General features: G+C 57.8%; 2 protein-coding genes across 11 annotated transcripts in view; both read right to left on the minus strand.

The window, feature by feature from the left end:
• KCNIP3 (potassium voltage-gated channel interacting protein 3) overlaps positions 1-2,143 on the minus strand; it is a 78,304-nt gene extending 76,161 nt beyond the window's left edge. For all 5 annotated transcript variants that reach the window (XM_073240568.1, XM_036994660.2, XM_017659785.3 and 2 more), the window contains exon 1: positions 1,999-2,143. In XM_073240568.1, coding sequence (XP_073096669.1) covers positions 1,999-2,013 — 15 coding nt within the window. In that variant the 5' untranslated portion in view covers positions 2,014-2,143. The remainder of the gene's footprint in view (positions 1-1,998) is intronic.
• A 147-nt stretch (positions 2,144-2,290) lies between these two features.
• PROM2 (prominin 2) lies at positions 2,291-22,827 on the minus strand. 6 transcript variants are annotated; one of them, XM_017659790.3, is made up of 24 exons: positions 22,057-22,819; positions 21,348-21,397; positions 20,764-20,966; positions 20,550-20,670; positions 20,184-20,247; positions 19,820-19,909; positions 19,326-19,525; positions 18,939-19,013; positions 18,137-18,200; positions 17,748-17,907; positions 17,271-17,423; positions 16,223-16,346; positions 15,586-15,677; positions 15,380-15,464; positions 13,752-13,898; positions 13,226-13,297; positions 12,346-12,438; positions 12,156-12,209; positions 11,807-11,887; positions 11,517-11,585; positions 10,650-10,739; positions 10,305-10,411; positions 9,913-9,987; positions 2,291-3,641 (listed from the first exon to the last, which is right to left on the minus strand). In XM_017659790.3, exons 1-23 carry the CDS (start codon positions 22,304-22,306, stop codon positions 9,924-9,926), a joined length of 2,508 nt encoding a protein of 835 aa, XP_017515279.3. In that variant the 5' UTR covers positions 22,307-22,819; the 3' UTR covers positions 2,291-3,641; positions 9,913-9,923. The 6 variants fall into 6 exon arrangements, with proteins under 6 accessions (XP_017515279.3, XP_073096645.1, XP_073096651.1 ...); XM_073240544.1 differs by having other exon boundaries at positions 20,816-20,966; positions 22,057-22,218; XM_017659789.3 differs by lacking the exon at positions 2,291-3,641 and adding an exon at positions 8,612-9,709.

The raw sequence follows: 22,827 nt of genomic DNA on the forward strand, positions 1-22,827 counted from the left end.
CTGGACAGGCCACTCGCCTCTCTGAGACTCAGTGTCTGTGTAAGGGGCAGTGACAGCACCTGCCTTCCTGGGATGCTGTGCATGGAAGGTCCATGGAGGATGGAGCCCACAGAGAGGTGGAGGGGCTGAACACCCACAGTGTGTTATTGGGGGCAGCTGAGGCCAGGTCCCTTGGGCCTTCTCCCAGCCTGTACTCTGAATTGCAGTCCCTGCTACCACTGGAGAGGAAGGTTATTTCCTGCCATGCCCCTGCTGACCTTGGTGAACTGAGAGGTAGCTTCCCCTAAGACTACCATCCCTTCCTGGCCAGCACTGGAAAGTGTGGGATCCATTCCAGCTCTAGCGAGGCCAGTCACATGCAGGCCACTGGCAGGCACAAGGCCAGTGCGATCCAGTGGGGCAGGGGTGGCAGAAGGCAGCATGGGGTCACAATGGCCAAGGGAAGGGCCAGAAGCACCTGCAGGACCCAAGCCACTCACTCTGTCCACTTGGCAGGGGCAGCAGGCGGCCTCCCAGCAGTAGGGCCCACAGAGGGAAGCAAGAGGAGGCTCATCTCCTGTCTGGTGCATATCTGGAGCAGCCTGCCTAGAAATCCCTGCCTCTGCGTGCGTGCAGGCCATGCAGCACCGTCAGCAGTGGGCATGGTCACAGGGTATGGCCGTGCCCTGCATGCTCATACCGACGCCTGTGGGTGCACATGACTGTGCTGTGACATGTGTGTACAGTGAGCACATAGCCTGTGAGCTCATGACAAGGGCCTGAGTTTCTCTACTCCTGCCCTGCCTGCCTGGAGGTGGCTGGGGAGATTTGAGGAAACCAGAGAGAAAGCACCTTTCCAACGTGCCCTGTCACCATGCTCCTGGTCCCCTGGGAGATGGACTAGACAGGGCAGGGCAGCCCAGGCTCTGGGGCAGTGTGGCCTGGAGCGGGTCCCCAGCCCCCTCTGGGCCGCTTGTCCTCATGGGTGAACAAGAGGCAGGAATCCACCTCTAAGGGGTGCAGTTGGGTGGAGAGTGGGAGATGCCAGCCCAGTATCCATTCTTCCTTATTCACAGACCCTCATTTTATTGAGGTCTTTTTGCTCCTCTTTCTTTCTACTTGTTGCTGCCTACGTGTGCTTGCTAGAGCTCCAGCATCCATGTTGGCCCTTGAGGTAACCTCAACAATGGAAGCCAGTGAGACAGATGGTGCCTGTGTCCCTGCCAACCACGGGGACTCTGTGACAGCCCTCCACCACCTCCCTCCAGACTTACGCCTGGGAAAGAAATGCAACCAACCTTATTCAAACCACTGTTAATTTGGGGAATTCTGTTACGAGCAGCCAGATCTAATCCTGGTGCTTTTTCTTCCTTCCAAAGCAAAACTGTCCCAAACATGTGAAGAGCTTACAAGGCAACAGGACAGGTTTTCTGAGTGCAAATTGTGCTCATTCTTCTTCATTTAATTGTCCTTTATCCTTCCCAATGCCCCACCACTATTTCCTGAACTCTGTCGCAGGCATTTTCCCTACCTCTCTCTCCCCAACCTCCTAGAAGCCCCTACAGAGAGGGAATATTAGCAGGTGTCTTGTTTGGGGTCTCACAGCCCTTAGGAAGTGGGCGTTCATTAATCATCCCATATTTAAGAGAGTCATTCACTGACCAGCGTTCAAGCAATTGACACCCCCTCCCAGCACACAGCCCAACCCAACTCCAAGGGCTGTGGGCCAGGCCCAGGGTCCAGCGATCTAACTAAGCAGGACCCACCACACAGCTCCTCCCAAATCCTCTGTCCGGCTTCTGCTCCACAGACACCTAAAGCCTCTCCTGTCCAAATGGGGTGCCAAGATTTTAGTCTCCCAGCCAGGACACCCCAACACTTACTTTCCTAAAAATGACCCTGCAGGGGACAGCAGGGGACTGAGTCAGAAAAGGAGGCACAAAAGGCTCCCTGGTCCAGGGCACCCCCAGAAGCCCCTGCTCCCCACCTCCGGGCAAGCCCCCAGCCCACAGTGCCTACCTTGGCCCGCTGCATCCTGGGTGCTGAAGGAAACTGTTGCTAGCCTCCCTGCTTCCCAGCAGAGGAGAAGAGGACTGCTGGGTTGGCTGGCAGCTGCCTCATGTTTGCCTGGACCCAGACGTAATTGTTACGGTTGCCTCCTCGCCCGCCCCTTGCCCATCCCTCCCTCCCTGCCTGCCTCTCCCCGCTCCACCCCTTCTGCTTGCCTCCTTCTTCTCTCAACGTCTTTCTCTCTCTCTTTCACATTTTTGGTCTCCCTCCCAGGCTATCTGTCCCACTCTATGAATGGCTCCCTGCCCTCTCAGCCTGTTGAAGTCTTTCTGTGTGACTCTGAGCATCTCCCTCTGGGCCTTCCCTGCAGTCTTTCTCTTTCTCTAACACACAACTCCCTGCTCCCCCGGGTGGGGGTGCAGAGAGCCTGGGCTGAGGGGAAGGGGAGCTGCAGCAGGTGTTCCTGCCTGGAGAGGGCAGGGGACAGCAGGGAGCCTGGGGCGCCCCTGGAGGCATCTTACAGAGCAGGCCACCCCCACCCAGCTGCCTACTCCCCGTGCTGCTGGCCCTTCCTAATGATAGCAGTGGAGTGACCAGCAGTCAACCTCGCAGTCAAGATGGACTACAGAGGGGGTTCCACTGGGCCAGGGCCTGGGGTCTCCCTGGGATTTCTCCAGCCTCCCTGCCACCCCGGCTCTGTAGCATCTTCCTGGTGGGGACATCACTCTGCGGCCCTGCCTGGGTCCAAAATGGCCTCACCGATGAGACCACACCGCAGGAGATGGCGACAGTCACCATGACCACATCATGTCACACACAGGGGCTCTTTCGTCTCTTTCATCTGTTCCCCACCCTTAACTACCTCTTTTACCCCATGAGGGGCTTGCGGTGTGGGAGCAGCTCTCCCCTCGCCCCAGCCAAGCCCGAGCCCCTGAGACCCCCGAAGTAGCCCATCTCTCCAAGGCCTGTCATTTGGTGCCTGGGTCCGAGCTTGGGACCACATCAGGGAGGCTGAGGGACCTGCCGGATCTCCTGGGTCGGCAACTGGGGGGAAGGGCGAGGGCCCCTGGGCATCCTAGAGAGCAGAGAGCCTCCCTACCCCTCGGGAGGGCAGCCTCCTGGGCATTTGCTCAGTCCCCAGGGAAACCACCCAGGAACCAGGTGCCTAAAACCTCTGCCAAGTTTCCCTTTTCTGCACCCCAAGGAGCCAGCCTGTGCCAGTAGTTCCCATGGCAACAGAGCCCTGAGACACCCCCTCCTTTGCAGACGGAACAGAAACACTTGCCCGCCCTTCTCCTTTTCTTTCTTTTTTTTAGCCAGCCAATTAGCTCCAACTTTCAGATCCTCAGGGAAAAAATAGCCTGGAGCTGTTGACCCACTGAGGCAAGGAAGGCTGGTCTTCAGAGCGGAGGCGACCCCGGTGTCTGGCGCTGCTGGACTTCCAGAACAGGCTGGACCTTGCACTCACTGGTCCTAGCACACTGCTGTGTCCTGGGAGGACGGTGACAGCAAGCCCCGTGTACAGCTGTCAGGTGAGAGGCCAAGTTCCCTGTCAGTCCAGATGCCTTCCTGGTGACCTTTGCCTCAGAGCAAGCTCCCACAAGCAGGGCTCACTTCACAGGGGCGAGGAAGGTGAGTATCATGGTCTCACTCTGCAGAGGAGAGACCCAGAAAAGTTATAGGATTTTCCCAGGGTCATAGGCTAGAAAAGGACAGACCTGATACAAAAAACCTGTTAATTTCATCCCAAAGTGGATCCCCCAAAGTGGACCCATGGAGGATCCCCCACCCTCCATGTTCCGTACATCGGCGTGGAAACTTACCCAGCACACCGGGTAAGGCAGCCAGGCCTTACTTATGGTGTTGTCGCAGGAGGCAGGGTCACAGAAGCCCACTCCCCAAGCCAGTGCTGCCCTCTGGAGAAGCACCCACCACCAGACCACTTGGCAGGCTCACCGAGCTCCTACTACCTGGAGATGCTTTCTTCCGAGCTAATGAGCTTTAAGCTGCGACAGAACAGGACCGCTGCTCTCCCCCATCACGTCCCCATGCCTTTGGGCCTAGGGAAGCTCCCACTGAAGCAACCACCAAGGGGAAGCCCCTATTTAAGCACACATCTGGGGGGTGCCCATGCCACATCTTTGCCCAGTCCATGGCCCTTTCCAGAGCCCCAGGGACTTCCTGCTGGGCCTCAACACTGGGAATGCAGGAATGAGAAGGGCAGGAGGGGCTGGAGGCCTGGGACTCCCTGAAGCCGGGCTCCTCACTGGGCCTCACCGGGGCTGGGAGGCTGCAACAGCAGTGCAGAGGCCACTGCAAATGTTCTGGGAGTGGGTCTGGGAGTCCAGAGATTCTTTGGCAGTTATGAGACCCAAAAAAGGCTAAGGAAGGTTGCGAGAGAACCTCCCCTTGTTGGCATGAACCCTTCAGGCTGATGGATTTCAGCTGTGGTTTTCCTCACATCGGAGGGCAGCAGGTGGGGAGCCCAAGGATGGGACTCGGAAGGGGGAGAGGGAGGGATCGTTCCAGCCTGGAGGACGGCTGTGACTCCTTACGGTGCACTCGAGCTCATCACTTCTAAGAGGAGGCAGTGGTGAACCCTTCCGGCTGGCTAAGGCCCTGCTCTAACCCCACCTTGGGGAGGGCTCTCACGGCTCCTACCCACAAGTCTTGGGGTTTTCTGGACCTTCCTGAGTTGTTGCTCACAGTCCCCTCCACTCCAGTCCCAAGCTCACAGCCCCCCTCTTTCAGCACGTCAAACCTGGCTCCACAGAGCCCCCGCCTAGATCTTTTCTCTAGTCTCTTTTCCTGGGCCATGACTCTCCGGTCCCTGGCCAACGGGGTGTGGAGGGGAGAGAGGGCATCAGCACAGTGTCAGGTTTTGGGTCCGCACCCCACCAAGAGCCCTAGCAGGTAAGGAAGGCCCCTCGGGGTCATGTGAAGCCCTTCTTCACAGGAGCTCAAAAATATCTGCCCCAAAATGGCACCCCACCCGGATGCTGCTGGCCCAGGGCATCACCACACTGCTGAGCCAGCACGGCTGTGGGGCAGCAAAGCCACTGCATGGAGCCGTACTGCGTCTTCCACCGGACCTCACCGGCCCCTGGTCCTGCCCTCTCGCAGCTGGACAGAGACCTGGCAGGCCCAGGATGCTGCTCTGTGGGGAGATACAACAGTTCGGTCCCTTCCCACAGCATGGCCTAGCTCAGGCCCAGGCCCCTGTGGCGGCCAGCCGTCCTGCTCTGCAGTGGGGCCCGTGGGCAGCAGGGGCTGTTGCCGGGGCCCCGCTGGAGCTCTCCTGGAACTGCACTGGGGCTTGGTGGATGTGTAAAGCTACACCTCACCCTCCTGTGGGCATGTCCCCAAGACCCCAGAGCCTGGCCACTGCTGGGCACCTCCCTGCCACCCACCTTACTAGGGTATTTCACAAAGGCCCAAAGGGGGCCAAGGAGCCCCAACACCCCATGGCAGTTCCACCTTCTCTCTGCTGAGGTCTGTTCCCTCTCCAGGCGAGCCTCCTGGCACCAGGCCTGAGAGCCCACACTGACTCCCTCCCATGATGCCCTCACTGGGACCAGCGGCCCTCTCTGAGGCATGGCCAGCAAAGGAGCCCGCCTGGCTCTTGCCCTCTAGGCTTTGCAGATGGGGGCCAGACATCAGTCCACTGGATTTCTCAAACTGCACGGACACCACGAAGCTCTCTGGGGGATCTTTAAAGCCCCCATCCTCTGACTTGAAGCAAGGGCACCCCTCTGCCAGGGTTCAGTTTATGTCCCCCGAATCTCCCTCCTCTAACTCAACAGTTGACTCCTAGATACCTCAGTGTGGGGAGGGTTCAGGCTGCCTAAAATTCTGCATCACTTGCAGAGGTCCAGGGCCGGGGTCACCTCTCTGCACACACCGGCCTGCCCCCTGCCCCTGGCTGCAGTGGTCAGTGCATCGTGTAAGATGGCTGTGTGCCAACTGCTCCAGGAATGGCACATCCAGGAAGGCAAGCAAGGATTAGGGACCAAGGAGAAGGGGCTTCTTTTCAGCACGTGGCCTGTGGACCAGGCTGGCTCCTAGCCTCCTGGGTCAGACCCTGGCATTCAGTCCCCAGAGAGCCCAGACACTAGGAGCTAGGAGTGGACAGGCCCTGGCCCTGGGAGGGTAGAGGAGGGGTGCACTGCCAACATGCACCCAGAGCTGGGCCATGGGCTGACTTCAGAGAATTCAGCTACCACCTGAAATGCCATCACCAGTTGATCCTTTTGGATAAGTTGTGCCCTTTCTACTAAGCCTGCATGCCTCTGTGCCTTGGTTTTCTCAATCGTAAGTATGTGAATAATAGTGCCTACCTCTTAGTTAACTTATGTGAACTGCTTGGCACACTTCTGAGTTTATACTCAGAGCTCAAAAGATGTTAACACTTTTTGCTTGTCTCCTCAGCTAGCCTGAGCAGATCCCTAGCCATGTGGCCCTTCCTTTGCACACCTGGAGCCTACTGGAATGGTCCTGGCCAACCACCTGGGACCTCAGAGGCCCTGGTTCACGTGGTATGTCTTTGGCAGAATCTGCCACTTATGGCTCACAGGGTCTTTGGTCTGGGATGGCCAGACTGAAGAGGCTGGCAGAACACCCTGGGGCCTCCAATCTGTCGTCCCTCCTGCCATAGGGACAGCAAGGACACTCGGATCAAACCTCCTTGGAGACAGGGCCTCCCCCACTGCACACCCACTGAAAATGGCAACTGGCAGCACAGCCAGGGCCACCAGGGCCAGGAGACCTGAACCCAAGTCTGGCTGGGCTCCAACTTCAGAGACCTTGAACCAGCATGTAGCTTCTTGGAGCTTCACTTGCTCAACCGGGAAACAAGGACAGCCCCCCACCCACCACTCCTTTAGGACAGATCAGCACGTGACCATGAAGGGCTTTAGTTTTGCACCTAAAGTACGACTGGCATTTTAGGATCCCAGCATTTTCAAACTGGGAAAATATGTAATATACTTTTCTCTGTTGCTATTTCTGTCTCTCTGTCACCTGCCAAGAGTGTCATCCTTATCCCCAGGTTACCAGAGCCTATGCCATACTCTCCAAGCTATGCTCCTTTGGAAAGTTAATGTCCCATTGTCTGGGCAAAGATTTCTGGATACCAGAGTCAGTGAGTGGCAGCCTTTCCCAGTTCCCAGAGGGAAAATCAGTTAATTTTCATGACCACTACTTCTGATCGTGGTGGAGTAGATCATTAGAATTAAATTCCCATCTGAGAACAACTTTAAAAAGCTGCTCAAAATAAATTTTTTTCAAAGTTTGATGGGGGGGATCAGGGAGCAAACAGGCAGGGAAGAATCACAGGGCCAAGATCTCGGGAAAGAAGGAAACAGAGACATGCGCCTGGCATCTGGAGCTGCTTTCTCCCTTGGGGGTCCGCTGATTCCAGGAGATGATGAGCGAGCTCGTTAACAGCCTCTGGGACTAAGGGGGCAAAAACTGAGCCCACCAAGAGTAGAGGGTACCTGGCAATCTTTTATGATTTCAGTTGGGACCCCAAATCATCTCAGTCCCTGCAAGTGGATTAAAACAGTCCTGATTGGCTAGATCCAAAGACACCTTCCATGTGTAAATATAATACTCATGGAGGGAGATTACTTCATTCTATGCCTCAGATTATTTCTACAGGTTTTCAGATATAATGCACAGTACCCAGTAACAAATTGCCAGGTATGTGAGGAAACAAGACAAATGAACAAAAAACAAGAGAAACAATAGAGGCTAGAGACAGACTCATACAGGATCCATATAAGGGAGTTACTGAAATTTAAAGTAACTGCTTGGTTTGATCAAATATATAAAAGATAAGATAGGCAATTATGATAAAGAACTAGAAATGATTTTTTAATCATTTTCTATTTCTATTTTTACCCCATCAGTTTCATTCTTGAAGTGCAGGGTGCTACAGTCCCCCTGTGCAAGGCAACAGAGGAGAAACAAGCCAGAAAACCCTGGAAAAGCCAAAAAGAGGCAACTATGCTACATTCAATGCTTGTTTGAGAGTGTGTTTGCCATAGTGACAGTACACTGTGTACACACCACTCTAATTCCTAGTAGTAAATTTGCTGCTGGTTTGTAAGATGTAATTAAACATAACCACCCCCTGAAACAAAGCAGACTATACAGTGTTACAGGGCTTTGCACCATGGAACAGGGACCCACCTCCCTCTTCCCTTGTACCTGCCCAGACCCAGCTCTGTCCCTGGCCCAGAGCAGTCATGGCAAAAAATAGCAGCACAGGAGCATGTGTTTTGTGCCAGGCCCCTGCCATGGGCTTTCCACACATTGCCTTGCTTTTCACAACCCTATGAGTTGGCTATGACTGTTAACTGTATTTCATAAACGGAGAACTGAGGTCTAGGGGACCCACATAACATATTCGAGGCACCCCAGCTATCAGGCGTTTGAGCCAGATTGCAAGCCCAGGTCTGCCCGCTCCCTGAGTGGGCCCTGTTCCCCATCTGCTGTGGGGTAACCCCTGGATGCCTGTGGTCAGAAGGGCCCTTGAGTCTCCTTCCACAAACACTCGTGAAACACCGACTGCCAGGGGCCCCAGCTGGGAGGGCCGCTGTAAAAGACCCAAGGGCAAGGCTTAGGAAGCGAGAATACTTTAATGGATCTGAGGCCCTATCCATCCCCTCGCCTCTCCCTTCCTCCTCTTCCCCATTTCTGGACCTCAGTGTCCAGCATGCAGAGGGCACGGGATGGGCCAGGGATGACCCTAGGCCACATGCACTGGACAGAAGGAGAAGGGCCAGTGGGCACAGTCCTGTGTGGCCACAAGATCGCTCCCAGGAAAGCTGGGGGTTGGGGACTGATGTAGAGGGAACTTCTGGGGAACCTAGGGGGAGTCCCTGCTCTGGCCCAGGCCCCAGGTACCTTCCAAGGGAGTCAGTGCCCAGAGAGGAGCTGAGGGCCAGCAGCACTATTTCCAACCCAGGATGCAGGCACGGGACTCAGCCTTCAGGCAGGCCTCCCTCACCCCACTGAGGGACCTCAGCTCCCCAGGCAGTGGAGGGCTCAGGGGCCATGAGGCAGAGTCTGCAGGTGGCCCATGCCTGGGCCATGGTGGCCCCTGGCCTGCTTGGTGACTTCACCTGATTAGTTTGGTTGGACAGGAGGGATTCCTGGGGGCCAGCAAGATAGCAGGATAAGGTAAAGAGGGGTTGAAGGGGGAAAAGGGCTTCCTGGAGGGAGGATAAAGGACTGGAGAAGGGACAGAATGAAGCTGGGGTAAGTTGGGAGGCTAAATGAGGAAAAGGGGCAAGGAGCTTGGTGAGGGGTTGTGGTGGGGCATGAGGAGGGGAGGGCGGGGACAGAGTGGGATCGCACAGGGCCTCTGTCCCACCCAAGGGCAGAGCAAGGGCTTCCGGTAGGTGGAGAACAGGCTCTTCCTGGTGCTAACATATTGCAGCAAGAAGGATAAGGGTTAGACACTGGAAGAACCTGTTGGCTCTGTAGCTCAACAAAACTCAAGTGTGTTTTTGAGAATGAATGAAGGGGTTCATGAGCAGAAAGGGGTTAGAAAGCAGACAGGCAAATGGGGTCAGGTAACTGGAGGTGAGAGACAGTCCAGGCCTGGCTGCCAGCCTGGGCTCTGGGACAAGAGCAACCCAAGTCTTCTGGTCCGGGCCAAGTCCAAGGGGGAAGGCAGGCGGCGTGGGCATCACCTCACAGCCAGCAAATATCACTGTTACATCAAGAACCAAACAGGGGGCGGGAGATGGGGCGGGGCCAGGGCCTGTCTGCCCTGCCACCGGACGTGCCACACCCAACACCCAGACCCCGCCAAATCCCAGAACCTACTGCCTCCCTGGGACCTAGAGGTCCCGGTTTCCCTTCCATCTCACGTCCACCCCAGCATCAAGGAATTAAGAGGGCGGAGAGACTCACCCACAGGGGCCCTACAGCTTCAGGGACGTGACCCGGGGAATGTGGAAGAGCTGAGTCTCCTCAGAGCTGGTGGAGCTGTGGCATTGCAGAGAAAGGGGCATGAGGACCAGGTGGAGACCCCCAGCCCCTCAGCTGCCCACCTTGGAAGCTCTCCAGGGGCAGGAAGAATTCCACAGAGCTGTGCCTGGGTGGATGTGCTCCAGGAAGGACAAGATGGAGCAGGCCCCGGGAGCACCTGCCTGGCCCCCGAGCTCCTGAGTGTGTGACTCTTCAGGGCTAGGCATGAGCCTCCTCCACCTGGGAGGCCTCAGGAGGGGTGGGGCAGGGGGTCCACAGCCAGAAGTACCCTTCCTGGGTCCCCACTTTCCCCACAGTCTTGGCAGCCTCCTCACCTGAGGCGTTTCCGGATGGGACGGAAGTATTTGGAGGTCTTGACGGCGAAGACGATACTGGGGATCAGGAAGAAGGCACACCACGAGAGGCAGAACCAGAAGGCATTCTGGGGTGGAGGATGTGAGGTTAGGTCACTGCAGCTGAGCAGCGACCTCCCCACCCCACCCCACACCCCAGTCCCCCAACTTTAATGAGGGGTACTGGGATGCATTCTCAGAACTGAGGGGAAGGGCTGGGGTGCAGGCCTGAGGGCAGGGGCCCTGCCTTGCCTCATGCCCTGATCTCACTGCCCCTCTCATGGGGGTCTCAACAACCATAAGGCCTGATGAGCTGAGGGCACTCACCCAGGGGTCAGCCACCATGTCACACAGGATGACACGGCCATTGTCCAGAGCTCTGGAGAGGGGCTGGCAGGTGGCAATGCGCTGAGTCACCTGTGTGTCAGCATGAGGCAGGCACATGCGGAGAGGCTCAGCCCCACAGGGGCATACCTCACATTCAGAGAAAGGTTGACAGGGACACAGAGAGGCTCAGGGACAGTTGGAAGCTGCTGCAAAGTAGTACACAGACACATGGTTGCAGGGGCACAGAGAGATGAGGCCATGCTGACATAGGCTCACTGCTCAGCCCCCGCCCCTTCCATCCCATTCAACAGTCAGTGTTAAGCTGTGTGCCCAGCACTGCTCCTTAAGTCACATTCTCACTGCACAGGCAATGCTTATGTGTGTGCATGCACACACATATACACTGCGCACCATGCACATACTCACTCATGCACGCACAGGGACACTCAAGGTTAGGCAAGAGCTCCACCGGCCTAGTACAGATGCTAGATAGCTAGCAGAGGTTGTGGTCAGCAAGCACCTGCAAGGGGAGGTGGGCTTTGAGGGCTGGATTGGTCTCAGACAAGCTAAGCAAGGGCACCAGCATAGGGAAGGGCACAGGACCAAGGTGTGGACAGCATGGTCTGGAGAGCCACAGCTGGCCCAGCTCACACTCGGGCTGCAGAGAAGGGCTGTGGCAGAGGTTGTGTGAGCGGAGCCCAGCCAGAAAGCAGGGGTGTGGCTACAGAGCTGGGAGTTTAAGTTCAATCCTGCAGGCCTAGGGCACCTCCAAGGAGCTCTAGGGGGCAGAGGAGGGGTAAAACAGGGAGAGGAACTGGTATCGCTGGGAGCTTGTTTGAAGCCAGGGGTATCTGAGACCCCACTCACCTGCTCTCTCACCCAGGCCACATACTGGGAAAAGTAGTCCAGCTCCCGGGCCAGGAAACACATACTTTCCTGCAGGAAAGAGAGGAGGCCTGGGCTGGTAGGGGTCCCAGGAACCAGCACCCCTTGCCTCTCCTGCTTGGTGCCATCAGGACAGGCTGAGCTGGCTGTTCTGGGAGCCAAGGTGAGGGGACAGGGGAGGAGAAGCCTGGGATGGAAGCCCCACGTGCATAGCCCCTCAACCCACCTCTGCTCTGAGGCAGACCCTGCCCCTGTCCCATGCCCCCTCTCACATTCCTCAGGATACGGGTGGCCTGCGTAGGCAGCTCTTCTTTCAAGTAAGTTACCCTATGCAGGACACCTGAGGTCTCCAGCTGGGAGGAGAAAAGGGCTCAACTCAGCGCCCCGCTCCATCAGAAAGCAGTCACTCACTCATCCATTCATGAATTCAACGTGTAACACACAACACACTCACCTTAGCCAGGTGACACAGAGGCTCTCAAGAACCTGCCTACCTACCCCCGTGTCTTCCCACCCCACCCTGAACCTCCAATGGGACCAGAGACAGCAGGCAATGTCCCAAGCCAGCTGGGCCCCTACTTGTCTTCCCTCTGCTGCCCACCTCCCATCCCCAGCAATCACCTGGAGACTTGGGGTGGAGGATGCCAGGGCCCTGACACTGAGATTGAGCTTGGCCTGTGGAGAAGAGATCAGGGCTAGTTAGGGGAAGCAAATGGTAGAGGAGGGTTCTGAGGCCCTCCCTCCTCTTTCATGCCCCTTCTCTGCCTCTCTTATGCCCCAGAGCCCAGGCTCCCTGTGCCTCCAAACTTACCACGAGGATCTGCTGGGGGAGGACCTTCTCCTGATAGAGGTTTCTGAGCCCTTGGGCCTCCTCCTGCAATTGCTGCCCCAGCACAGAATTGCTCTGAGGGGACAGGGATCAGAATCGTACTGTGCCCAGGACAGGACAGCTTCTGCCAACACATCCTTCACCAAAGTGTTCACCCGGATACAAAGAGGGCATGTGGAAAGTGCTGGGCTCAGATGCCAAAAACCAAGGCCTCCTTGAGCTCCTCAGCCTGATCTGGGTTTGGGGGTGGCCTAAGTCTAAGTTCTAGGCCCATCCCTTGCTTGCTAGGCGCCCCTAAGTCAGCCACGGAAGCCATCTGAGTGGCAGTGGCATCTGCTGGAACTGAGGAAAGCCCCTTGCCCTACCCGTCATGTGAGGATGGTATGAGGCATATGACATCTCAAAGAGAAACTCTTTAAACTCTGAATATTTATAAAAAAACCCAATTTTCTCCAGTAGAGCTTCAGCTGCCAAGGACAACTGTCATGACATCTGATCTGCCACGCTGACCTCACACCTGCCCTATTCCACAGTAGTGTGCACTTAAGGACGGAGTGATGTCTCCCCATCTGATCTCTAAGTATCTAAAGGATAATCCACTTCACACAGGAAGAAACTGAGGTCCACAGATGTTGAATGACTTGCCCACATAACCAATTTGCGGCAGAGCTTGAGTGAGAACTAGTGCTGCAAAACCTTCAAGCCCCGCCAGGGGACCAGAGAGCCCCAGCCCTCACCAGTGGGCCCTCAATCCCGTCTCTGCCCTCACCCCCTCCCCAATCCAAGTGCTCCCTCCCTCTCCCACCTCCCAGGCTGCCCTCTGACTTCTACTTCCCTAGTCAGACCTCTGCTCCCGTCTCACTTGGGTCTGTGCCAGTCTTCCCAGCTCCTGGGCCAGCTTCTCCACGTCAGTGTTCACCAGGGGCTTTCGGATCTGAGAAAGGAAAGGCCAAGAGGGGATGAACCCTGGCTCCCCAACCCTCTAACTCCCAGTATTTTTCAAAGTGCCCATACCAGCTAAGTCCACTCTGACACGTCAGTCACAGTGGGTCTGCCCTGAAACTGTGAAATATATCAGACATTTTCCATTAGGATAAAAGGGAAAAACGAGGCACGTTCTGGTGTAACCCAACCCAATGAAGAGGCGAATTCCCACCAGCATTCTCCAAGGCAGTGGGTTCAGGACCATGAACAGCGACACATGCTGCTGGGAATGGGGCTGGGGGACACATGGTCTGGGGACACCCTAAAGAGGAAGAGGCTCCAGGGACATATGGAGGAGTCAAGGGAAGGTGGAGAGCCAAGACAAGACAGGACGAGATACCCCCCCGGCAACTATGCAGGCCCCTGGTTCTGCCATGGGCTGGACTGAGGTGCTCGCTGCTGACCTGAACGAGGAAGCCAGGGTAGTGGATATTCTCCAGCCCACTGCTCTGCAGGGCCTCCAGGTCCCGGTGGGCGGCTGGGCTCAGCAGGTCCAGATTCTTCGTGTCCACTTTGAAGCTTTCCAACTTTTGCTGCAGCTTGGCAGTATACTGGGAGGGAGGGGACTGGGTAGGGGGCATGCCCAGCTGCTGAGCCAGGACCCCAGAGCTGCTAGCCTAGGTGAAGGGGTGGCTTCTCTCCATCCCCATAGTGCCTTCCCCAGAGGGAGAAGAGGCCTAATCTCTTAGCGGTGGCGTCTTAGAGCAGCATTTCAGCATCAGTAACACAGGTACAGGAAATGTTTGAAGGTGGCAGAGCCCTACTCATGCCCTGGGAAGTGCTTCTTGTCTCATTTATCTCTTAAACCTCAGCTCACTAGTATCTCCTTTGAGGACAAGTACTCTCAAGGTCACATTTCATATGTTACCAGGTGGCTCTCAAGGACTGCCCAGTCCCTCTGAACCTGAAGCCCTGTTTGTCCAGACTCTCTGTGAACTGGACCCCTCCCCTCCCAGGCCTCTCAGGCCAGCCTCCAGCCATGGGGCAGTGCCTGCTGCCCAGCACTGGGACATGGTCTGCTCCACGGACCTCTCGTCTGGCTAGAGATGCTGAAGAGGGAAGCAGCTAAGGCACTGTGCAAAGTGCCCCAGGTTACATACTTCCATACAAGGAGCTGGGACTGAGATCCGGACCACTTAGCTATGGTACACCATGGGCTGAGGATGCATGGTGGACTCAGAGGAGTTGGAAAGGTTCCTGGAAAGGATGCAGAATCAGGACTCAATGTACTGGGGGGAGGATGGCAGGTGGAGAAATGGGGGTCTTCACAGGATACGCTCGGGAAAGGTTCCCCCAGTTCCTGGAAGCCGAGGCAGCTCTACTCCCACGTCACTTAGGCGTGGAGAAAAGGATGGAGGGAATGTGCTACAGCTTCTGCATATTCTTAGGAAAACCACATTCTCAAAGTTCGTCCCCTCACATGAAGTATATCTTCCTTCTCTCTGTCCTAGACCTGCCTCTCACCAGCAGGAGTAAGATTCTCCAGCTCTACACACCCAGCTCCAGTAAAGTCCAGTGGTTAAGGGAACAGGCCAGGCAGGGTGGAGAGCCTGTCAGCACCTACTAGCTGCGTGAGTTCAGTCAGGGGGCTCTGGTGGGCCCTCTCCTAGGGACACCTGAGGTCATCACCATCGTTTTCACTGCCACACACCCTGCCCCAACCACCCTACTCCTGACTGTGGTATCCCAGCAATAGCTGTCCTGGGTCAGGACACACACATACACGCCTTCACATTCGCTGGCACCATCCTTTCCTGCTACAATCTCAGCTGTGGCTGGTTTTTCCCGGAGCACAGTGATCAGAGCTCATCACATCCTGCAGGCTCTCACCCATCCACCTACACATGCTAGAAAGCTCATGCTTTGGCCCTGGGCCAGGCCCTGAGCTTGCAGCAGGGGCCTCTGCCCTGGAGGCGCTTCCGTTGCTCTCACAGACTTCTCGGTTTCAGGAGATGGTCCTACCACAAGGCAAGACCAGAGGGGCAGGGATCTGCAGGAGGGGTCCCCACAGACTTCCGGGAAGTTCCCTTACCTGGCTGATGTCAAGGTGTTCCTCCAGGTTGTAGGAGTCATTGAGCTTAAGGACCCTCCAGAGCGAAGCCCCTTCCTTGCACTGTCTGGAGAAGAACAGTTGGCATTAAAGATGAAAGGATGGCAGGTGGGGGCTGTCCTCGCTACTGGGACACCCACCTCGGCCCCTCCTCATGCCCTGTGCCCCTGCCCAGGCTTCCCACTCACTGATAGGCCAGGTGGATGCTGATGTTCTTCTTTAGGCCCAGAAGTTGGGACAAGTTCAAGGATGAGGGCAAGTTCCCGGGGGTATCTGCAAACTAGAGATGGAGCAGGAGAAACAGGCCTGGAGGTGGGTCGGGGCAGGGCACTCCTGCTTCACTAGGGCCTGGTCCCACACCACCCTGGTAAGCAGAGACCACACCCCTGTGACTCCAGCCTGAGCCTGCCTCTAACTCAGTCACCCTGGGTCCTAACTCCTTGCAGAGACTCTTCCCACAAATCTCTGGGAGGTGTGCCCAGCCTGGTCTTCAGCAAAGAATCTGGGCTGGCACCTCAGCTCATCTGCTAGAAGTGCTGGGGAACCAGGACTCGCATTTTGCAGACTCTGCAAACAGAGGGGATCAGGCCTGGGTGCAGTTCCTGGGCCCTGCTGGGGCCTGGGTATTAATTACCCCAGGGACCACTGGCTCTTGCTCTCTCTCCTTTTCTTCTGGTGGTTTCCTGTCCTTCCTTAGCTGTTTCCATCATTCCTCCTGTCCCTCCCTCCCTTTTGCTCCCTCTGACTCCCACATCCTTCTAACCCTCCGGCTCTACCTGCATCTCCCCTGACCTCCCTCTGGGCCCCAGAGTGGCGCAGGCCCACCTCGTAGAGCTCCCCACTCTCCCAGCTTCGGCACACCAGTGTCTGCACGTTGCCTCCCACCAAGAAGGTGGCAAAGACGAGGAGGATGATGGGTACAGCGAAGAGGAAGCTGAAGCCCACACCCCTGGGGAAGATGGAGGGGCAGTAGTGAGATGGAAGAGCAGGCTGGCTGTCCTGGACCACACCCTCCATCCCCACCCACCTCCCAGGGTCAGCATGGTCAATGGGTCGGCCCCAGGACAGAGCTCTCCTGAGAGGCAAACCCTGCGTCCAAGGACTCAGCCTCCTGGGCCAGGAGGACTCAGAACTGCTGACTGCCCCACTTTATCCTCCCCCAGTCCCTATCCAGCTATCCCTGGCTACCTAGAGGAGAGGGTAGCTGTTTTGCTCAGAGACAGGACTGCCCACCTCTGGGCCCAGGACAGCTCCAGAGGTTGGCCCTCAGCAGGGCAACCTGGCACTGCCAGCCATGACCTGCCAGGGGGTCAGCAACCCAGGTCAGTGCTGCTGAGGCCTTCTTTTGAGACAGGCACAGCCTGGGCCAAGGTTTGAGGCTTCAGAGGGAAACAGGCAGGACTGCAGCCAGGAGCCCTTATGCAGTGACCAACTTAAACAACTGGATATGGCAGCCCTAGTCTTAGAGACCAACCCATTTAGGGATGGCAAACAGGTTCTGCCTCTGGTGGTGCCGCCTACTGGTGGTGCTGCCTGGTTGCTGAAGGTTAAAAAGGATTCTGGGGCTCTGTCTGGGCTCCGGAGGAAAGAATGACTCCTGATTACTACAGTGGCCACTGGTGTGGGAGAAGAAGTGCTTCTTATCTGCTGTTCCTGCTCTTGTCCAACCCTTTTATATACACGAGGACACTGAGGCCCAGATGGGTGAGTAATTTTCCCAGGGACACCAGCAAGTTGGTACTAAAGCCACCAGAAGAGCTCATCTCTTGATTCCCAGGGCTCCCTGCTGCAGCCACACTGGAACTGTTCACGAGCATGAGAAGAATTCTTCCAGCTCTGTGGGAGAGACCCCTCCCCTGTGCCCAGCCCTTACACCATGAGGAAGCGGGCTCCAGCTTCGCTCTTGGCTTCTGAGTGGCTGGGGTCCTCCCTGGCAGCCAGCCCCCAGATGCCCAGGGTGAGGCCCAGCAGGTTGCAGACCACCACAAGCAGGACCACGGAGCACAGCACGCAGCCCAGAGCCCACCTGTCAGAGAGAAGGGGTGGCGTCACCAAGGGAGGCAGCTGGGCACCAGGGTGGGCTGGCATAGGACCTAGTGGCTGGGTGGGGCCTCCGATGCCAAGGCTGGGCTTTAGGAGTGCAGATGTGGACACTTCGAGGTCCCGTGCCTTCTGTGGGGTCCCCAGGCTCATATCTCAAAGGCACACAGCCAAGATGGGAACACAGAGGCCCAGGGAGTAGGGGCTTAGATGGAGGTAGAGGCTTAGTACAACCAGGGTTGGTGGGGGCTGGAAATGGGGCCCAGGGTGGCTGAGAGGCTGGGTTTCTATCCCCTGGGTTCCCAGGCACCTGTATTTCTCATATCTCTGCACCTCCTTCAGGTAGGGGCGGCTACTCTGTGCCACATTCTCTAGTGCCTGGCTCCAGTGAGAGGCTGCCTCCCAGTCGGGGAACCCTTCGGCCAGTGTCCTCAGTCCTGCAGGCTGCTGGGCCACCATGTTCTTCAGCTCTGCCCAAAGCAGCAGGGACTTATGGGATGGGGAAGGTACCAAGGGTCCAGGGAGGAGACAGATGGGCATGAAGAACATTTGGGACCACAGAGCAGGCCCAGTCTCTGTCCAGACCCAGCCATGAGGACAGCCTTACCCTCCTCCCCTGACCCTCCACCCCACTGTCCCACCCCACTCTCTACAAGTCTCTTTGCTGGGCAGCCAGCCTAGCCCCTGGCAGGGCCTCACCTCTGACCATGTTGGCTGTTTCAAAGTCGGCCAGGTACGGGAGGGCGTTGAAGGTGAGGTTCTCCTGCCAGAACAAGGGGAGCTGTGCCTCCCACTCTCCACCCAGGTGTCCCAGCCTGGGTGACCCCAATGCCACCAGGCCCAGAGGGAAAACAGCCTTCCTTTTGTTCTGTTGGTTTCTTCTCCCCTCCCTTGGCTCAGCCTGACCCAACTCCCTAAAACATTGCTCCTCAGAGACCTGTCCTTTCTGTCCCATCCCTCTTGCCTAGCCACGTGCCATGCTGTGTCTCTCCCACCTGTCCTGCACATGACTACCTGTCTATTTCCCTAAAGTCTAGCTCCAGCCTACTCCTTCAGCCTCAGCTCCCACTTCCTTCCTCCGGGAACCTTCCACTCCAGCCAAGCGGCACAGCTGACTCACTATTTCCTGGCATTTTCCAGGCCGTGGGTCACAGGTGCTGACTCACGCTGCACCCTCCCCCACAGCCCTCTCCACCCAGGAGAGCCTGCCTGCCCTCTGGGGCTCAGCTTGCGTGCTCACCCTCTTGCCACTCCAGCGTCCCACTCTCTCGGGGGTCCTAACTCTTCCTTCTGAGTTCCAGGCCTGCCTCCCCCACCAGACTGTGTGCACCCAAGAATCAGCATCATGAGCCTCTAGTCCAGGGGCACCATGTAGTAGGTGAGACTCTGATTTGACCCAGGTCTTAGGTTCAGCTGGGTTTCTCCAAGATGGGGAAGCCCCTCACTTGTGAATTCCCAGGCAGGTGGGGGAGGAGGCAGTTAACCCAGGGCAGGCACTAACCTCCTGGACCATGCTGGAGAAGTTGGCCTCCGGGACACCCTTCAGCCGATGCAGGACATCACCCACAGGGGGCACCTGAAACGGTGGGGAGGGGAGGATGGGAAAGCCACGGAGAGGCCTGAGAGAGATCCCTGCGGTGCACAAAGGGGACTCCCTTGGGCCCTACTGCCCTGGGTAGCAGTGAGAACTCAAGGAGCTAATACCCACAAAGCCCACGGCACAGTGCATGCCCCACTGCCAGGATGGCCATCATTAACCCTGGGTGTGTGGAGAGGGAGGAGCAGCTGGAGGAAAGGGACCAGCAGGGCCTCAGGAGACACCCCAGGATTCCTGCGGAGCAGGCAGAGGCCTCTCCTGCTCCAAGAGGCCTTGGTCCTGGGTCTGCACCTGGCTGTAGTTAGCTCCCAGCTCCAGGGCTTGGGCTTGACTCAGGGCCCCTGCGCAGCCCTCGCAGCCGGGCTCCTGCAGTCGGATGAGGAGTCGCTCCCGGTGCTCCGGGACAGCCAGCTCCAGGTCCCGCTGTCCCTCTTGCAGCTCCACCAAGGTGGCGTTCAGGGCCCGGAAGTGGTCCATGGAGACCTGCAGGGCTGAGAAACACCCATCTGGACTGAGCAGTCCCCACTGCTACCAGCATCCCCAGAGGCCTGTCAGAAGGCAGATCATCTCTGCCTCCCCTAATCAAAGGGCCAGCAACCATTCCCTTCTGAGGTTGAAGTGGAAACTGCCCCCAGGGCCCATTAAGTCAGGAGATCAGCGGAGATCCTAGCCAGCGGGCTTCCTAGAAGAAAGTTCTGGGAGAGTCATGGGTGGGGCTTGCTGAGCTGGCAGAAGAATCTGAGGTCTGTCCCCAGGAGACAACCCAGAACACTGGTTCCACTTACCCTGGCCCAGGCTTTGCACTGAGGCCAGGGCCTCATACACGGTGCTCCGGAGCTGGGTGTAGATACTGCCCCCAATGCTCAGGCCGATACCTGGAAAGCACAGGGCAGTCTGCAGGGCTGGCCCCCAGGAGCCTAGGGTCCTCCCCACCAGTCCATCCAGCCTACCCAGGCCTGGCTCAGGGCTCAGCAGGGTGGGCATGGGCTTCTCGGTCCTACGGCAATGTGGCTAACATGCTGCCCAGAGGGGCCCAATCCCCACCTCTGTGGGGCGCTCCCAGGTGGAGCTGGGATGAGGGGATAAGAGTTCCCCCATGCAGGCCTGAGCAGGGGTCTGCGGGCTGACTCGCCCACCAGTAACCCTCACCATCCAGTTCCTCCAAGACTCGCTGCTGGGGAAGGGAGAACTGTTGTGCCACGGCCTGCAGCTCCTAGGCAAACACAAGGCTGTGAGGATGCTCTTCCCCTGTTCTCCTACAGTCTCCACTCCGGCCCACCTCCCACAACCCTCTCCAGGCCCCCACAGACCACTGGGCATCCATCCCGAGGATACTGTGGGTGCACTGATGTATTACAGTAACTGTCCAGCAGGGGGCAGTCAGGTGCATGTTGGAAAGGGACACCCTTTCTGATTTGTAGGCAATGGGCTAATCAGCAAGACCTGCTCTACTCTGTCCTGCCTGGGCCTGCTGCTCATAGGGGAACATAGGGTGAGGAGTTACTCAGTACTCACCTGGGGGACATCAGAGACCAGGCCACGAAGGCTGAGAAGAGTCTCAGGCAAGGCCTCAGCACTGGGGCCCACCTGCTGGTGCGTGTGCTGGTTAGCGACAAAGGCACAGACCACACCAGTCCTGTGCGGATGTGGGGGAAAAAGGGGCTTGCTGGATGCCCACAGGCACCCTGGGCATCCGCCATACCTCCCGCCTGACCTGGGCACCCCTCACAGCAGCATGAGCGTGGTCAGCAGCAGGAAGACCATGAGGGTGCATCGCTCACAGGCCATTGCCTTGTGCTCCGTCTTCACTCGGCCCCCGCAGCGCTGGCGGCAGCGGCAACAACAGAAACAGAGCCCAGCGGTGGGCACCACCAGGAGGTAGAGACCCGCGATCACAGCGCATGCCACGTAGCCAGCCTCATACCGCACCACCTGGACAGGGCAGCAGGCGTGAGAGGCTGTCCTGGCCCTCCCACCCCAGCCCACACCTGACTCCACAGGTCAGCCAGAAACAGCGGGCACTTGCACACTCCTCCTTGAACCCATGTGAATGGCACATATATCCTTATTGTTTTTTATCATCTTAAAGATGAGGAAACTGAAGTCCAGGGAGGTGTGGGCTCATGCAACCCACAGCCATTTAAAATCAGGATGTTTAGAATCAAGCCTGCTTGGGAAAGAGGGGAAGGGGCGCTGGAGACCCCACCCTGGAGGGACTCCCGGCAAGGTGACTGGGTGGGGAGGCCTCCCTGTCTGCCCACCTCATGCTCAGCTCTAACTCCCCGCCCCTGCACACACCTCCCCTGTGCTCACCTCATCCACCTCCACGGAGGATGGCTCATTAAGCAGGACCTTTACCAACCCTATGGAAAGAGTCAGGCTGGGGACTTGGGGGCCATGACTGCCCTGCCCGTGTCTACTCCCACTGCCAGGTGAAGGTGGGCTCTCTGGAGGGGCTCCTCCCAGCACTATGCCACCATGGGAGAAGCCAGTGTCACCAGGGCCCCATCCCAGGATGCCCAGGCCTCAATGCTGCTACAAGGGCAATGGCTGAGGGGAGGCCTGGCCCACCTCTCCTCCTGGGCCAGACAAGTAGGCCCTGATGTGGGGAAGCCACCAGCCCCATTAAAAGCAGAGTAGGGGCCTGGCCTGGCAGTCCTTCCTCTCAAGAGGCAGGGAACAGGTTGGGAGGGGTCCCATGGCCCCTCCTGGTCCTTCCAACCTCTGGGTGCCACTAGACCCAGAGGGAAATCTTCAGTCTTTGACAACTGCTAACGTAATTACCTCTATTTTGGGACAGAGAAACTGAGGTCCAGAGAGGAAAGGGGCTTGTCCACGGTCACAAAGGAAGGTCTTCAGGGGATGCCCCTGGGTTTCTGGGGCTTCTGGGAAGGTGTGGGTGGGGGATGCTGGGGACTTCAAGGGCCTACTGACAGGTAGGAGCACAGGAGGTGGAGGCGGACTAGGGTGCTGGCTGGGACCCACACTTCCCAAAGCCCACCGGGGAAAGGGGTGCACTCACCAGCCGGGAAGGGGTTGAGCTGCACCACGGAGAGGAAGTGGCGCACTGTGCTATAGAGGGGGTCCAGGGGCCCCTGCTCGCGAACGCGAGGGGCCAGCCACCGGACCCTGGCCTCCGGGGCGAACGACAGGCGCTCCACCCTGCCGAAGGACCCACAGTCCATGGCCCCCGCCCCAGGCAGGCTCAGGACCAGCCTCAGGCCCAGGCCCAGGCTCAGCAGGGGCGCCAGGAGGCTGGGTGCGCGCGCCATGGAGTCGCCGGCGGCTCCGGGTCAGGCAGGCGAGGGACTCAGGCGACCGAGAGAGAGCGCGGAGCACGGGGCAGACCGTGCATCCTTCCCCAGCCTCAGTCCCGGCGGCTCTTAAAACCTGCTCGACAGGTTCGGGCTCCCGAACTGCCTGGGCGCCCGCCGAGCTCTGGAAGGGCAGGGGAGGAGGCCTGGGGGAGGGGGATGGCCTGGTCCCGACCCGCCCTCAGCGGCTCAGGTCCTCCCGGGAGGGTTGCCGCGGAGCGGGCCAGTGGGGCCCTTCGGTAGCTCTGGGTTATCTAGGGTGGCCCGATTTCAGAATGTACAGCCCATGCCCAGACCCAGCAGCCTAGTCTGGGGCAGGGAAAGCAGCCAGCGGGTGAAGCCCTGGCCCAAGGGGTGAAGAACGGCGGCACAGGCCACGAACCAGGCTCCTCTCCCAACTTCCTCTGGGGCCTGCTCTGTCCCCTTGGGTCATGCCTGTGCCGGCTGCCAAACCAACATGGAGCAGAGAGGCCACCAGG

Source organism: Manis javanica, chromosome 1 (assembly GCF_040802235.1).
Source record: "Manis javanica isolate MJ-LG chromosome 1, MJ_LKY, whole genome shotgun sequence".
Lineage (NCBI taxonomy): Eukaryota > Metazoa > Chordata > Mammalia > Pholidota > Manidae > Manis > Manis javanica.